Source organism: Desmodus rotundus, chromosome 3 (genome assembly GCF_022682495.2).
Source record: "Desmodus rotundus isolate HL8 chromosome 3, HLdesRot8A.1, whole genome shotgun sequence".
In the NCBI taxonomy this organism is placed as follows: domain Eukaryota; kingdom Metazoa; phylum Chordata; class Mammalia; order Chiroptera; family Phyllostomidae; genus Desmodus; species Desmodus rotundus.
In genome coordinates, this window is record NC_071389.1 from 163,123,166 (window position 1) to 163,138,877 (window position 15,712).

Sequence of the window (15,712 nt, forward strand, 5' to 3'; positions counted from 1 at the left end):
ACAATTGTAAATAACACTGCAATGAACATAGGGGTGCTTGTGTTCTTTGGAATTAGTGTTTTGGGTTCCTTCAGTATATTCCCAGAAGAGGGATTGCTGAGTCAAAAAGCAGATCCATTTTTAATTTTTTGAGGTATCTCCATGCTACTTTCCACAGTGGCTGCACCAGTCTGCATTCCTACCAACAATTAAAAGTGTTCCCCTTTCTCCACATCCTCAACAGCAATTGCTATTTGTTGATTGATTTATTTTTTTAAAGATTTTATTTACTTATTTTAGAGAGAAAGGAAGGGAGGGAGAAAGTGAGGGAGAGAAACATCAATGTGTGGTTGCCTCTCATGCGCCCCCTATTGTGGATCTGGCCTGCAACCCAGGCGTGTGCCCTGATTGGGATCGAACCAGTGACCCTTTGGTTCACAGGCTGGCACTTGAGCCACACCAGCCAGAGCTGTTTGTTGATTTATTGACGATAGCCATTTTGGCAGGTGTGAGATGGTATCTCATTGTAGTTTTAATTTGCATTTCTCTGATGATTAGTGATGTTGAGCATCTTTCCATATGTCTCTGGGCCCTCTGTATGTCTTCTTTGGAGAAGTGTCTGTTCAAGTCCATTGCCCAATTTTAAATTGGGTTGTCTTTTTGGTGTTGAGTTTTGTATGTTCTTTATAAATTTTGGACAGAAGAGAGAGACCAGAAATAAACCCACACCTTCATAGTCAATTAATATTTGACAGAGGAAGCAAGCACATACAATAGGCTAAAGATAGTTTATTCAATAAATGGTGTTGGGAAAAATTGGACGGATACATGCAGAAAAATGAAACTAGACCACCTTCTTATGCCATACACAAGAATAAATTCAAAGTGGATCAAAGACTTCAATGTTAGACCTGAAATGATAAAACTCCTAGAAGAAAATATAGGCAGCAAAATCTGACATTTCGCATAGAAATTTTTTCTTGGATATATCTCCCCAGGCAAGGGAAACAAGAAAAAATAAACAAATGGAACTCCATCAAACTAAAAAGTTTTTGCACAGCAAAGGACATCATCAACAAAATAAAAAGACAACCCACAGAATGGGAGAAAATACTCACAGATACATCTGATGGGGTTAATATCCAGACCCCATCTTGTCACAGAAGCCTGGCGTCACACCCTTGATCATGCTCTGTGCAGGACAGCAGGTAGTGTGGACAGTGGTAGCCACCTGCTTTCTACTGCCCCATCATTTGCCAACCCCAAGCCTCCTTTGCTTCCCGAGGAGACCGACGTCTGTGTTACATGGTTGAAGTCCCTCCGGAGAGTGCCTCTGCACCCCTTCACAATAACCGCGCATCCCTTCACAGGGATGTTGACGTTTGCTGAGAACGGACTTCGTCCTCTCAGTAGATGTGGCAAAAAGAGTCTGTGCACACATTTAACAATACCTGTTTTCACGGAAATTTCTTGTTCCTCCATCTCTGCACGTTCTCCTTTTAGAGATAAGGGTAAACCAAATCACTTTTTTAACCACACTCAGAGAGTGCTAGAAGCTTGAAGGAAAAGATGCTTTGCTGACTGTGAATGCTCTTCTCTTTTCTAATACAAGCAGGTTTTGTAAAGGGTTTGTTTGTGTGGGTTTTTTTTTTTTTTTAGCAGTTCTCTGTCATCTACTTACCATAAGCGAAGCCAGGGTTGATTTTTCAAATGTACCCAGGTATAGGTAATGGTGTCAAAATAGAGGCTTATTGATTTGACTTTGTACATGTATTAGATTTAACCAATTAGGTAATAAAGCTGCTCACAAAACTCACAAGAAACAACTGACTTTGGAAATCAACTTATTTTTTTAACCCTAAAATAATCCATTATTTTGGACAATACTTGCATAGATAACCAGAAATCAAGAAATTTTCCTAATAGCTGCTTAGGGATAGTATATTGCTCAGATTAACATTCAGACCAGGAAAGAGAGAAAATTCCATTGCCCTGTGAAGTCTACCACACCTTTGCCGTCTTCTGAACAATTTGGAATCCCTCCATCAAAACCAACCCCCTCCCGTCATCCCCCAGCCCCACCTCTCTCCAGCCCCACCCTACAATTCTTATTTGAGAAGGGTGGAGTTTAAAGTTGTTCTGTAACTGCTTCCTCCATTTCTCTTAAAGTGGGTTCCATAAAATGTCTCACGTTGATATTTCTCTCCCTCTCTCCCTCCCTTTATCTCTCTCCATAATCAATCAAAAGCATATCCTGAGATGAGAAAATTTTTTTTTAATTTAAATATTCCCTATACATCAATCATCACCACCACCTTTAGGAAACACCAAAAACACATAATACACGGTACAAGTGGAATGAATGATCAAAAAATATCACTTTAACGTTATTGTGATCCTTGGTGCTTAAACCAATCAAAAATAACCAGAAAAAGTCAAATTCAATGCCACTGGTAAATTTATCAGAATAAAACTCTGAGGTACAACACAATGTAAATTAAAGCTTGCATACCAGTTTATTCCTCCTTTTAGAAAAGATTAATTCAAGAAAAAGTGTGGAAAAACAAATTTTTGTGATCCAAATTCTGTTTTAAAAACCATATCTCATTTTTGCATGTTGCTTTACAATTTTAAAAGCATTAGAATGTATGCTTTCTCAGGTAAATCTCTCCCTCAGCAACTCTGTTAGTAGCTGGAATTAAGGGAAGCTGAGGCACCTAAGTGATTTTTCCAGACACATGGAAGTGGTGGGTGGAGACTCCAGACCACGTCCACAGATTTCTGTGGTTTAGGGAAGGCACCTACCTCCTTTTGTGAAGTAAACGAATTCTTTGAAATGTAGCCACACCCTCATTTTCCATGTTTGAAAATATGCATTTTCATGTTGGATTTATTTAAAGCAGGATGTACCTGTATGTATAATATGCTTTTGTTTGCACTCTTGTTTCTATTTTTGGAGAAGCATTATTCATGGCTGATACTTTATATGTTCAATAGTCATTATTATAGCATATAATATTATAGTCTCTGATTGAACAGGAAATAACGACTAGCCTTAAAGAGACTAGTTTTCATCCTGATCAATATTTATCTTGTAAGAAAAAATTCCAGCCTGTTCAAAATTTCTTTAAAATCTTAGAACACAGCTGCTAATTCACCTTTAATCCACTATACACTGAACCCAAACTCACGATTGCCTAGGCAAATTAATCTGCATTATTTGTTGCCTGAGATTGGCCTTTTAACCAGAGAAAGCATCTATTGTGCCAACCTGCAGGTTGAGTATCAGGAGTCACAACTTTTCGGGCAAAGGAAAAGAGTCTGTGATTTAAAGATCCAATCTTCTATTTTATTCCTGGTTGCTAGCCATGTTGTAGTTATTTTGGGAACCAATAAACTGGCCGTAGCTCATTCTTCTGAAAACTAAAGCAGAAGCTTCATTATAAGGACTTATGTCAGCAAATAAAGAATTAATATTTACAGAGTCTTTTGAGTTACGCAGGCAAAGGTTCTAGAGGAAAGAGAATGATTGGGTTTGGTCCTCCTATCAAGAACTATGATGCTAATCTCTTCAAGGTTTTAATAAGTAGCAATTTCAGAAAAGCCCCAGTGTATTTAAATAGCAGAGAGCAGTGGAAAGGAGGAACCCAGAGTTCAAACCTGATATTGAATCACTTTGCGATTCAAAGCAAGTAATTTGCTTCCCTATTTATAAAGGCAAATGATGATAGCTGGCTCTATGTCATAGAATATTGAAAAGAGACATATAAAATAATTTGAGCTCCTAAAAGAAAAGTAACATTGAAATGTAAGGAGCTCATCTAAGTTGCTTTGGAAAGCCCTACAAAAAGCAACACTGTGAGTTGAATGTTTTACTTCAGCAGGCCTGCTTATAAAACTCAATCATTAGCTATTTTGATAGGCTACCCTGTTTCTCTGGGTCCTGTCCAAAGATTCTTACACATTTAAAAAATCCGTGCAGGAATTTCGGCTTCAACATACAAGCAGCCCCCGATGACTGTTTCTGAGTATCTGCCAGTTGCTGGAACGCTGTCGGTGGTGACAGGCTAGTGGGGCCCATTGAAGAAATTTTGTTGGATTCCTAAAATCGCACCCTCTCCTCATCTGCCATTTTAATATCAAGTAACAGGAATTAGTAGTTCCAGCAACCATCTATAAATGCTGTTCGTAGCTTCCCATTCTAGATCATCCCTGACTTTAATATATTTAGTTTTCATACAATCTAAAATCCTGAACTTGGATACCCCTACACTACTTTTCTTAAAGGTAATAAGTTTGGTTTCTTACATATCAACTGACCAATAGTTTTCTGCTTTGCCATCACTGTAGAAAAGGCTACTGTTTTATTGGGGGGGGGGGGCACAGTTTAAGCACTCCTCCGCACGCCCCACCCCAGTGGTCAGGGCTCCTTGGTCCCCAGAGCCTTCAGAATGAGCCAGGAGGTTCCCCGGACCTGCTCTGCTAGCCTCCTTTCCCACACCAGCAGGACCCTCCGGCCCTGCCTCCCTGATAGCCGGGGGCAGAGTGGGGGAGGGGGACAAACGGAACAGTGAGGGCGGAGGACAAATAGAACAGTGAGGGTGCAGCTGGGGACTGTGGGCAGCCTGGGCAGGAGCCTGAGGTTGGCATTGAGAGTTGAGTCCTAAGGCCACCTTTACTCAGGGGCCTTGGAGAACGTTCCTTTCCTTCATTCATTGTCCTGGTTTCAGGCATTTTCTGTCACTGAGGTTAAAAATGAAGGGGCTACCTGACCTTTCACCATCCCTTGGGGAGAAGTCAGCCCAGTAGAAACAGGAGAGACCTGGCTTACCTCCTCTTCCCTGGGCTTTAGAGTGACATTTACGAGCCCGCAGCTGCCTCCCCCAGGACCCCTTGAGGCCTGAAACTTGTTTTCCAGCCAGGTTGTTTAGCTCTAGGACATAAGACACATGTACACACACATTTTGGGGTGGAGTCATTATTTTTAGGCCCTGGCAACAATAATCTCCATTCCTCCTTTCCCAAAGAACAGCTTGTGAATCTATTGTGAGTCTTTGAAACTTTGACTTTATAACAATTTATTCAGAAAGTACGGTGCTGTGTTCCAATTGCATTGGGAAGAGACTGCCTGTGTCATCTTATTCTCAGTATCTTTCCCCAGTCTCTGAAGCCTAGAAAAGTTGAGTATTTTTCCTCTGATTTCTAAAAGACTGCTATATGACAGAATCATTTTGGCTAAAATTAGGAGAAATTTCCTAGGTTTTAGAGATCTTTGATTATTTTGACCAGCTTTTTTCTTTTTATTTTCCCCTTTGCTAAGGCAGTGGGGGACTATAAAAGAAGAACAAATGAAAAGCTGGGAGAAGGATCAAGGGGTAGAAGAGAGTCACGACACTGTCCTCTGCACCGGCCCTCAGAGGACTGTTTGGAGACGCTGCAGTGCAGTCAGTGCCGGCACATCCTGTCCCCACAGCCCTTAAAACATCTATCGAGAGTCCCTGTGGCCCCCGCCAGAGCAGAGCCCGGAGGCTGTGTCCTACTCAGTGTTTGCAGGAGAGTGGGCCGGCTGGCTGTTAGACTTCCAAACTAAGAACGAGCCAACCCAGCTGACTCCAGAAATGCAGTCATTTGTAGGGCAGAGGTTGATTTCCTCTCTTGCCTCTCATGGCCAAATACCTCCACCCCAGGCTTGGTCTTCGTCAGGCGGGTCCATGTCTTCTTTGACCTGACTGAGCCACCTTGTTATGCAAGCTGTCTTGTCTGGTAGTGTTGAGTCACCCTTGTGTTTATTGCCTGCCCCTACAGCCTTCCCAGGGACTTCTGGGGTCCTGCCCTGGGAATCCAGCTCTCTGACTTAAGAAGCTGAACTTTTTAGTATAGACCCACTTAAGTGATTCCCAAATTTCTCAACATAACAAATATTTATGGATTTTTGTGAAAATTTCCTCTTCGCTTTCTACCCTTTCCCTAAACAAATTATTATATATTTAATTTTAATACATTTTATTGATTATGCTATTATAGTTGTCCCATTTTTTTCTTCTCTTTATTTCCCTCCACCTCTCAAGCCCCTCCCACCAGCATTGCCCCACCTTAGTTCATGTGTATGGGTCACACATATAAGTTCTTTGGCTTCTCCATTTCCTATACTATTCTTAACCTCCCCCTGTCTATTTTGTACCTACCATTTATGCTTCTTCCCTGTACCTTTTCCTCCATTCTCCTCCTCCCCATCCTCATTGATAACCTTCCATGTGATCTCCATTTCTCTGATTCTGTTCCTGTTCTAGTGGTTTGCTTAGTTTGTTTTTATTTTTTCTTTTAGATTCTGTTGTTGATAGTTGTGAGTTTGTTGTCATTTTAGTGTTTATATTTTTGATCATCTTCTTTTTCTTAGATTAGGCTCTTTAACATTTCATATAAGAAGGGCTTGGTGAGATGAACTCCTTTAACTTGACCTTATCTGGGAAGCACTTTATCTGCCCTTCCATTCTCAATGATAGCTTTGCTGGATAGAGTAATCTTGCATGTAGGCCCTTGGCTTTCATGAATTTGAATACTCCTTTCCAGCCCCTTCTTGCCTGCAAGGTGTCTTTTGAGAAATCAGCTGATAGTCTTATGGGAACTCCCTTGTGGGTTACTGTCTCTTTTTCTCTTGCTGCTTTTAAGATTCTCTCCTTGCCTTTGCTCTTGGGTAATGTAATTATGATGTGCCTTGGTATGTGCTTCCCTGGCTGCAACTTCTTTGGGACTCTCTGAGCTTCCTGGACTTCCTGGAAGTCTATTTCCTTTGCCAGATTAAGGAAATTCTCCTTCATTATTTGTTCAAATAAGTTTTCAACTTTTTGCTCTTCCTCTTCTCCTCTGGCACCCCTATGTTTCAGATGTTGGAATGTTCAAAGTTGTCCTGGAGGTTCCTAAGACTCTCCTCATTTTTTTAATTCTTGTTCCTTCATTCTGTTCTGGTTGAATGTTTATTTCTTCCTTCTGTTCCAAACCGTTGATCTGAGTCCTGGTTTTCTTCCCTTCATTGTTGGTTCCCTTTATTTCACTTTTCATAGTCTTCACTTTTTCCTCCATTTTGTAACCATACTTGAGCATTTCTGTGAGCATCCTGATTACCAATGTTTTGAACTCTGCATCTGATAGGTTGGCTATCTCTTCATCACTTAGTTCTATTTTTGGAGATTTGATCTGTTCTTTCATTTGGGCCACGTATTTTTGTCTCCTCGCACCTGTTATGTTGTAACGGGTGGAGCCTTAGGTATGTGCCAGGGCAGGGTGACCCCAGTTGCTGCCCTGTGACACTGTATGTGGGGGAGTGGTCCAAGAGAGAACAGTGCTACTTGCTCAGTTCTTGGTGGCTTTCAGTCACTTCCCCCACTACCCATAAGCAAATTGGTCCCTTTTGCTGCTGATTCCTGAGTAGGTGGGTTTCTGTACACTCTAGGACCCTGTGGGTCTCTCCAATGAACTCTCCTGTGAAGCTGGGAGTTTCTCCTGCTACCTCAACATCCACAGGTTTTTACAGCCGGGGGTTTTTTGAAACTTTATTTTCTGGCACTGGAAACCTGGATTGCGTGGTCTGTCTCACTCCCCAGTTGCTCCTACTGGTTTATCCACACACAAATGTGGGACCACCCAGTCCACCAGCCAGCACCTTGCCATGTGTCCTCTCCACCCCAGCTGCCTGTCTCCACCCCTCCTACCAGTCTAATGAATATTTCCTGTTTAACTCCTTGGTTGTTGGACTTCCATACAGTTTGGTTTTCTGGCAGTTCTGGTAATTTTTTGTTTTTAAATTTGTTGTTATCCTTCTTCTGGTTGTGCAAGGACACAAAGTATATCTACCTATGCCTCCATCTTGGCTGGAAGTCTTATGTATATTTAATTTTTAATTCAACTTTTATTTTGAAAAGCTTGTAGAGAATGTTGTGATAACTCTTGATCATTTGCCATATCCAAGGGTGATGTTAAACCAGCATTTATAAAAACTGGTATAAATCTAATACTTGTTACTGGCCGCAATCCTTAAATTTAAAATATACTATTGTTATACGATGTTTGACTACTGACTAGCTCACTTACATTATTTTAATATATATGCTTGATTGCAGGAAGCCTTCACCGAACCAGCAGTGTGCCTGAGTATGTCTACAACCTACACTTGGTTGAGAATGATTTTGCTGTTGGGCGTTCCCCTGTTACCAAAACCTATGACGTGCTAAAGGTAGGATACCAAAGAATGCAACACTAGTTATCAGATAACCATGAAAATGTTTTTCAGGTCCCGTAGATTATGTTTTTAATGTTGTCTTTCCCAAATGTTACTCTTTCCTAAATGAATTATAAAAAGACTGATTTTGTGTGGACACCATAGAAAACTAGGGACTTCAAACAGCTTCAAATCCTAGTGCAAATAACTCATCAACCAAGTTAACCAAGTCTTCTGTAATAATCGATTTTACACAGAAAGGGTTCAACTTCTCCATGTGACTCAGAGAAATGGACACCTTGTGTAAGAGTCCTGGAGCAGTTAGTCCTCAACAAAGATAAAAACTGATTTATGCCTCATTTAAACTCTATTTCTCTCTCATGCAGCCAGGCATGACCTCGGCTTATGAAGGTCACTGGGGCAGAGGAACTGTGCGGTACAATTCGCAGAGGTCAGTGGAAGAAAGATACCTGAGGCAGCCTCTGAGGAGACTGGAGATTTCTCCAGACAGCAGCCCTGAGAGGGGTCATTACTCCCTCAGCGATCACCAGTACAGCCAGAGAAGCCATGCCAGCCACACGCTGCGGCACGAGGACAGCAGGAGGTCCACCCTCCTTATGCCCCCCAGATACGCGCGCTCAGAAATTGTGGGTTTCACCTCCCGGCCCATGAGCCGGCAGCGCTACTACGACACTTATCAGAGACAGTTCCAGTACGGGTCTGCCAATGACAGCGCTCTCGACGGTGGCCCTCTCAACCCAGTGGTGCTCACGTACCCCAGGCCTGGCACCAGTCACAGCCTGAGCAACCTCTTGGAGAAGGAGAACTACCTGGCTTCAGGGCCTGCCCCAGGGCAGGTCAGGCCCCTGGCACCTCTGCAGCCCGTGGCTCAGACCAGGGCCGCGCGGTCCTCCTGGCATCAGAGCTCCTTCCACAGCACCCGCACGGTGCGGGAAGCTGGGCCCAGCGTCACTGTGGATGCAGGCGGGCGGAGGACGCACATGACCGTGGGCCAGGTGGCAGCCGGAGGAGGTGGGACCATGCACAGCGAGAGAGCCACGTATGGTGACTCCCAGCTCAGGTGAGTCCCCTTCTCTGTCTGCAGGGTACGCAGTGCCAGCAACATTCTGTTCCCACAGCCCCTGCTGCAGGAGCTGGCACCTCTGCGGCTGCAGAGAAAGGGTTCCTGAGATTAGCAATTAAAATAATGACTTTTCAGGCCTAATTGACATATTAGCCTCCTCTTTACCTCAGGGACAGAGACCAGGCTACCTGCTCATATGGCAGCTTTGCAGGGAAATGGGACAGTTAGTCCATCTGTTGTTCCAAATTAGATGCTAGCTGAAGGGTGACTACCTCGGCTGAATGAGGGCTGACGCCAGAGTAGACCAAGAAGTGGATAATTGCATTCATTTTCTTGCAATAAAAAAAGGGAAAAAAAAGAAAGGAGAAAGGCAAAAAGACTTATTGCTGGTGCTGAGTGAACCTGAGAGGCTATTTTGATAACTACTTCCTGAAGAAAGCCTGAGAACTAAGCAGAGGCAGCTAATTTTCAGATGTCACTTTTCCCTCCTTTTATACCTGATACTTCTCCTTTTTGATTCTAGTGTCAGTGACTTGAGGGTATTTTTTTGGCAATACTGAAAAATTTTTTAAATTACATATTCAGAGTCGTTCCTTTGCCTGTCTTACTTTTACTGTATGGCTTGACCAATCTAGTCTTTGGAACTTAACCCTTATTCAAGTTTAATGCTGGAGTACAAATTTTATAAACGGAGGACAAAGTTACAAAGAGAAAGGTTGAGAAATGGCTGGATGAGTAAGTCACAAGTCCTGAAATCATGATGTATCGTTATGGTAAAATATTGAAGATGTGATTTTTTTGTTTGAATTCTAATGTTGCTTAATGGAAGCCGTTGCCTTTCATTGTCACTTTAAGTGAAGTTGAACAGGAGACTCACTGACCGTGCAGGTACTGCTGGTAAGAGATGTTCGGGTTAGTCTAAACTTGAAGCAGGAAATACTCTTTATAAAGCAAAATTGTGCATGAGACTTCAGACATTTCTTGTAGAAAGCAGATCTTTGTCAATACGGACTCACTTATAAAGAAGAAAAATGCATGAGGTAATGGTGGAAGGGAATTGCTAATCAAGGCTTTTAAATGGCTAATTCAAAATTTATTGAATGCCTACTCTAATTCTAAGTTTTGTGCTACACACAATTTTAACAAAATGATTTTAACAACAACAAAGCTATCCTGCCACATCCTCCCACAACTGGCATTCTTCTCTGCCCTCATGGCTGGGCCCCCAGGCTCCGTAAACCAGACTGTGGATTCCCAGCCTCTCATCAACCCACTGCCGTATGGTGTTAGTCCCCACTGTTTGACCAAATCCTTCTCCCCTCAGCGTACCAATGACTGCCTTAGTGCCACATCCGAAGCACACACACATATTCAGTCCTTAATAGTACTCAGCCTCTGGGCAGCATTTAACACCACTGTCTGTGAAATTCTCCCTTCCCTTGGCTTTCCACTCACCTCTCCGGGACCTTTCTTCCTAGTCTTCTCTGGAAAGACTTTCTGCCTGCCCAAAGAAGTCATCTTTGGTAATCCTTCTCTTCCAAGTCTTGCTGCTCTTCCAGAGAAGCCCTGTGCACTACACTTATGTCCTGTGATGATTCCCAAAGTTTTGTCTTCAGCTCTGTCCTCTATTCTGAACTCTAGGCTTGTATATACAGGGTGGGGCAAACGTAGGTTTACAGTTGTGAGTGCATAAAACACAGTTTATTCTTGCATGTATATTTATTAATTACAGTATTATTTGCTATACGAACAACTATAAACCTACTTTTGCTCCACCCTGTATTTCCAATAGCCTCTTGGACTTCCCAAAGTCAGTATATCCAAAACTAAATTTATCAGCTCCTCCAGGCCTTCTACTCCTAACCATCTCCTCATTACTAAACCTGGAAGTCATTCTTATCTTCTCCCACCCCAATTACATAACACCAAGTCATATTTTTATCTCCTTAATGCTCTGAAATTTTTGCTTTTTCCATCTTCATTGCATAGGTCTGTGTGCCTCTTGTCCTGCTCACTCCGAACCGTTCTCTAGTAGTGAAGCCCATCCTAACCAAATCGCTCTTTCCATTTCATAACCTTTCCTTAATCCCACCAAGTTTCCCTGCGTTTTAGCAGGGCACACAGGGCCCATGTTTTCCCCCCGCTTATCCAGGTCACCTTTCTACTCATAATCTTCTCACTTCTTCACCACCATCCCCAAACACACCCTCACATAAACACTGAAACCACTTGGCACCTCTTTTATTTCCCATCATGGAAGATACTCATTCATATATTTCCTTTCTTCCTCCCTCCCTCCATCCATTCATCCACCCATCTGTCTGTCTATCATCATCTCTTTTCCCCCCAATAGCTCTGGTTTTGCCTGGCTTAGCTCAGATACCACCTTTCCCTGACTACTCCCCTCTCAACCTAGTTTAGGTGCCCCACTTATCTGCACTGTGTAGGTATCTCTCCCAGAAAAATATGTGGTGATTACTCATTTACTTATCTTCTCTCCCTGTAGATTTTGAGCTTTTTGTGAGTGTGCTTATCATCTGTATATTCTCAGCACCCCATGTAAATGTTTGGTGAGAGAATGAAGGGATTAAAGAAGGAAGAAATGAAATACAAACTTTTTTCTTCTTGCCATCTAGGTTCTTTTGTTACTCATATTCTAGAAGAAGTATTAACCACACCACTTCAGGTTATTGCTTAAATGAATAGGGTAAATCTTATGAGAATAATTATATTTCAAATAGAGAAGGAACACTTGGGGTCAAGAAATTTAAAATTAAAGGCAAGAAATCTATTCTTGATGATGCCTAAAGTTGCCATTCTAGAGACCAGAAATCATAGAAATGAACTCTCTGAAAATTTTGCTCTCTGTGGAAGGGGGAGTCAGAGGCATTTCCTATAATGAGGAAAATAAACGATGAAGGTGGCGTCTGTGCCTGACTCTGCTCCTCGCTCGGCTGTGGCTCCTTTCAGTGTCTCAGACTGTCCCCTGAGAGCCCTGCTCCTTAGGCTGCTCTCCTTGGCTTTGTCTCACATTTCGCATCTGCCCAGCCGCTACTTTTAGAATCTACTGTTTTATGTTTAATGAAAATCCCACCTGTAAAGAGCTCTTCTCTCACATTTGTGGAACAGTCCTGTAGAGTAGCTAGATAAAACTATAAGCCTGCGTAATGACATAAGGTATTAAACAATGGACCTTTCTTTCCAAACTAAGAATGGCTGCTCAGACAGTTACTAATGCAGCTGAAAGCCAAGACATGGGAGTAAAAGAGAAACAGACAATCAACGCCTGTTCTAAATCAGACTGAAGAAGAAGGTTCAAGAAATCACCAAGGGAAAACTTCTAGATCAGTTTTTCTGAAAGTGCGATTTCTGTACCTGTGGGGGACTGGTGGTTCAGTCAATGAATATTGGTTCCTCGGGATACGCAGCACTGCAGTAAAACTATAAGAGAAACATTGAGAGGGGTATATGAAGGTCTCGAGAGGATCAGTGAAAAGGAAAGGAAGATGCGTCATCAAGTGCTACGCTGTGTGGCACATCCTAGTGTACACAACAGTTCGGAGACCAGAAGAGCCGTGTGCTAAGGACATGAAGGAGAGAGACTGGGTCTCTGGGCAGGGAGCACCAGGCAGGTAACATAGAGCATAAAAGATGTCACATTAACTTCCCACCACATCCTCTTAATTACCGACTTCCTTAAAGTCTCTTTCAACTATTTTCATTTTTAACAGCCCCGTTTGAGGCTTCATTGCTTCCACTAAGACTCTCGTGGTGCCCTCAATACTGTCTCTAGAAACATATCTACTCCAAAGTCATCTTTCAAATGGTGCTTTTATCACACTTTTTAAAATTTAATCTTTATTGTGTTTTTTTTTTTTCCATTACCATTTGGTCCCCTTATACTCCACACATCACACCTAAAATCTTTCTGAGGCAGGGGGATTTGCATGTCCTCAGTATCTGTGACCACATGCAGGAGATTTCCATTCATCACTTAGTGCTTGCCGACCTTGGAGGTGTAGCCCTATCCTAGTGCCCGGGAACCAGCCTGCAGCAGGGCTGTGCTGTTACTGACAGGACGGCTGACTGCTGAGGGATTGCACGTGTAAAAACGTACAGGTTGTTACTTATTGCTAAATATTAGCTCGTATTCTGACCAAGGGTATTTTACAGTGCCCGCCTTCCATTTTTCATTTACAGTGACGTCGTTTTAACATATTAACTAATAATGTGTTGAAAAGACTCAGTTCTGGAGAGTGTGCTCCAGGGATAATGGGGTCCAGTAACAACTGCTCTTCCTGATCTCCCCGCCCCTCCAACCCCATTTCCAAGCCGCATTTTTGCAGGCTTCAGGAAGTGCTTAATGATGAACGAGTAGGAAGGGGTGAAGGGAAGGGGGAAAGAAGGAAGGAAGACAAAAGAGAAAAAGAAGGGGATGCAGGGGTGGAGTGCTGTAGGAGAACAGAGAAGGAAAGGAATAGCTCTAGCTGGGAATAGGGCACAAGACCAATTTCACAAAAGTGAGGATATTTGAAGTGAGTCTTGATGAATAGACAAGAATTAAGTAGAAGGATGGGCTTTCTAGAAAAATCAGAGTGGTTTGTGAAGAGACATGCAGTATTTAGAAAAGGATTGAAAGTGCGGTGCGATTGGAGGATGGCGTGGCCCATCAGAGAAGGGGAAGGAGAGGGGATTGAGGATGGCAGGACTGGGGCCAGAGTCGGGTCAGGACGTTGCCGTGTTTTAGACTTGGGCATCACAGACACTCACAAAACCGGAAACTGATCCCCTGACAGCTGTAGCAAACCTTCCATTGAGGAAGTCTTTGTTCAGTGTGTGAACTGTCCTTAATACTAAAGGAAAATGGCATTGGATTGGCTAAGAGTGAATGCAGAGCTTCTTTCTGAATCATGTTCAGGAAAATAAAGGATTTGAGTAATGGAATTATTTTGGGAAATTCAGACTCTTCTGAGTCATTTATGACTTACGAAGTGGATTAATGGCTGAATCTTTTTTAAAAAGCTGCATTAAACAGAAGGGTATTCTTATGATATGAGTATCTTTCATCAGTACAAACACCTGTACTGGTAGATGCTAAAGACTTAAAACCGCCATCGACATTGAGATTGGTAGAGTTTTGATTTCTCTCTAAAGGCATTGGAGTCTATGCATGTAAATTATTTCCATCTCTTTTAAAAAGTGTTTATATTTTTAAAAAATGACTCAAATTCTGATTTTAATGGTAATAGCCTGTATTTTTTACCAATTAAATTGACTCCTGAGGCACATTTTAAAATATGAGATCATTATATAATTCTCAGTGTGGATGCCAGAACTGTTTTCTGCTGCCTCATTTTTAATACTCTTATACTCATGAGGTAACACTTCTATGTTTGAACATGTGTTTCAGAAGCAGTGAGTATTAGTTTTTAGTCATGAGGCACATTTATCCCCTCACCTGCGCCACGTCCACCCATGTCCAAACACCATTCACAACACAACACACACTCACGTCAGAACACATGTGTATGTATTGTGGGTTAGCCTGATATAAGAGAATTTACTCACTGTGCTTGCTAGCAGGTGCTGGAAAGCACCCTCCCACGATGTCTTTGGAGTTTATTACCTGGAATGAATCAAGCTACCCTCTTTGAAGCCAAAGCAGGGTCCTACCTTTAAAGCATGTCTTTGGCCACGTCCTAAGTAGTTTCTCTGAGGCAATGCTTAGGGAAGCCAAACCACACTGATACAGACTGCGTAATCTAGTCACCCTCCAGGCAGAAATAAAAGGGGAGAGAACAGTGTAGTCTATGAGGCATTTGGGTGTTACCGGTTGTTATTTTATAAGTAGCAGTTTTAATTGTCCTCTGTAAATATCTGCTCTGTGTCAAACGGCATCAGATTTCATCATGACTATAAATACTTGGAATGCATAAAGGACAAGCATACGCTATTAGCTAGACCTAAATTCAATGTCATTACAATAGCAAAGCAAATGGTAACAGAATATGTATAAAATTGGGGTTTTTTTAAGAAAAAGCGTATTTATAATTGCATTCAATCATTACCCTTCCTCATGGATTTTGTCACACCAGCATGACTTATTTTAACAAAATGAACTCAGTTTTCCTGGCTTTTACTGTTTATGTACTGTCACTTTCATTAAATAGCAACACTTTTGGAATGCTTTTTTAAAAACTTGTTTTCAGGTAAAATAACACATTTAGAGCAGCTTTGAGAAAAATCTAATGATTTTTGAGGAAAGGTGTTTCCCCTATAGGTCTGACATTACCAGGGTAGCAATAATTTTTAATTTCTGTGACCAAATTTCTTTTAAATTTCACCTGAAGTCTTACTGTGCCTTTAAAGTCACTTTTTAAGGTGTGACTATCATGCTACACATGTTTATCTTAAACAGAGTTCAGTTTCTTTGG

At 42.0% G+C, this 15,712-nt stretch overlaps 1 protein-coding gene across 2 annotated transcripts in view; it reads left to right on the plus strand.

Moving 5' to 3' along the window:
• The window catches only part of PKP2 (plakophilin 2), an 85,389-nt gene that overhangs the window by 9,046 nt on the left and 60,631 nt on the right, over window positions 1-15,712 (plus strand). For both annotated transcript variants that reach the window (XM_053921645.1, XM_024575515.4), the window contains exons 2-3: window positions 8,097-8,209; window positions 8,581-9,275. In XM_053921645.1, the coding sequence (XP_053777620.1) occupies window positions 8,097-8,209; window positions 8,581-9,275 (808 nt within the window). The remainder of the gene's footprint in view (window positions 1-8,096; window positions 8,210-8,580; window positions 9,276-15,712) is intronic.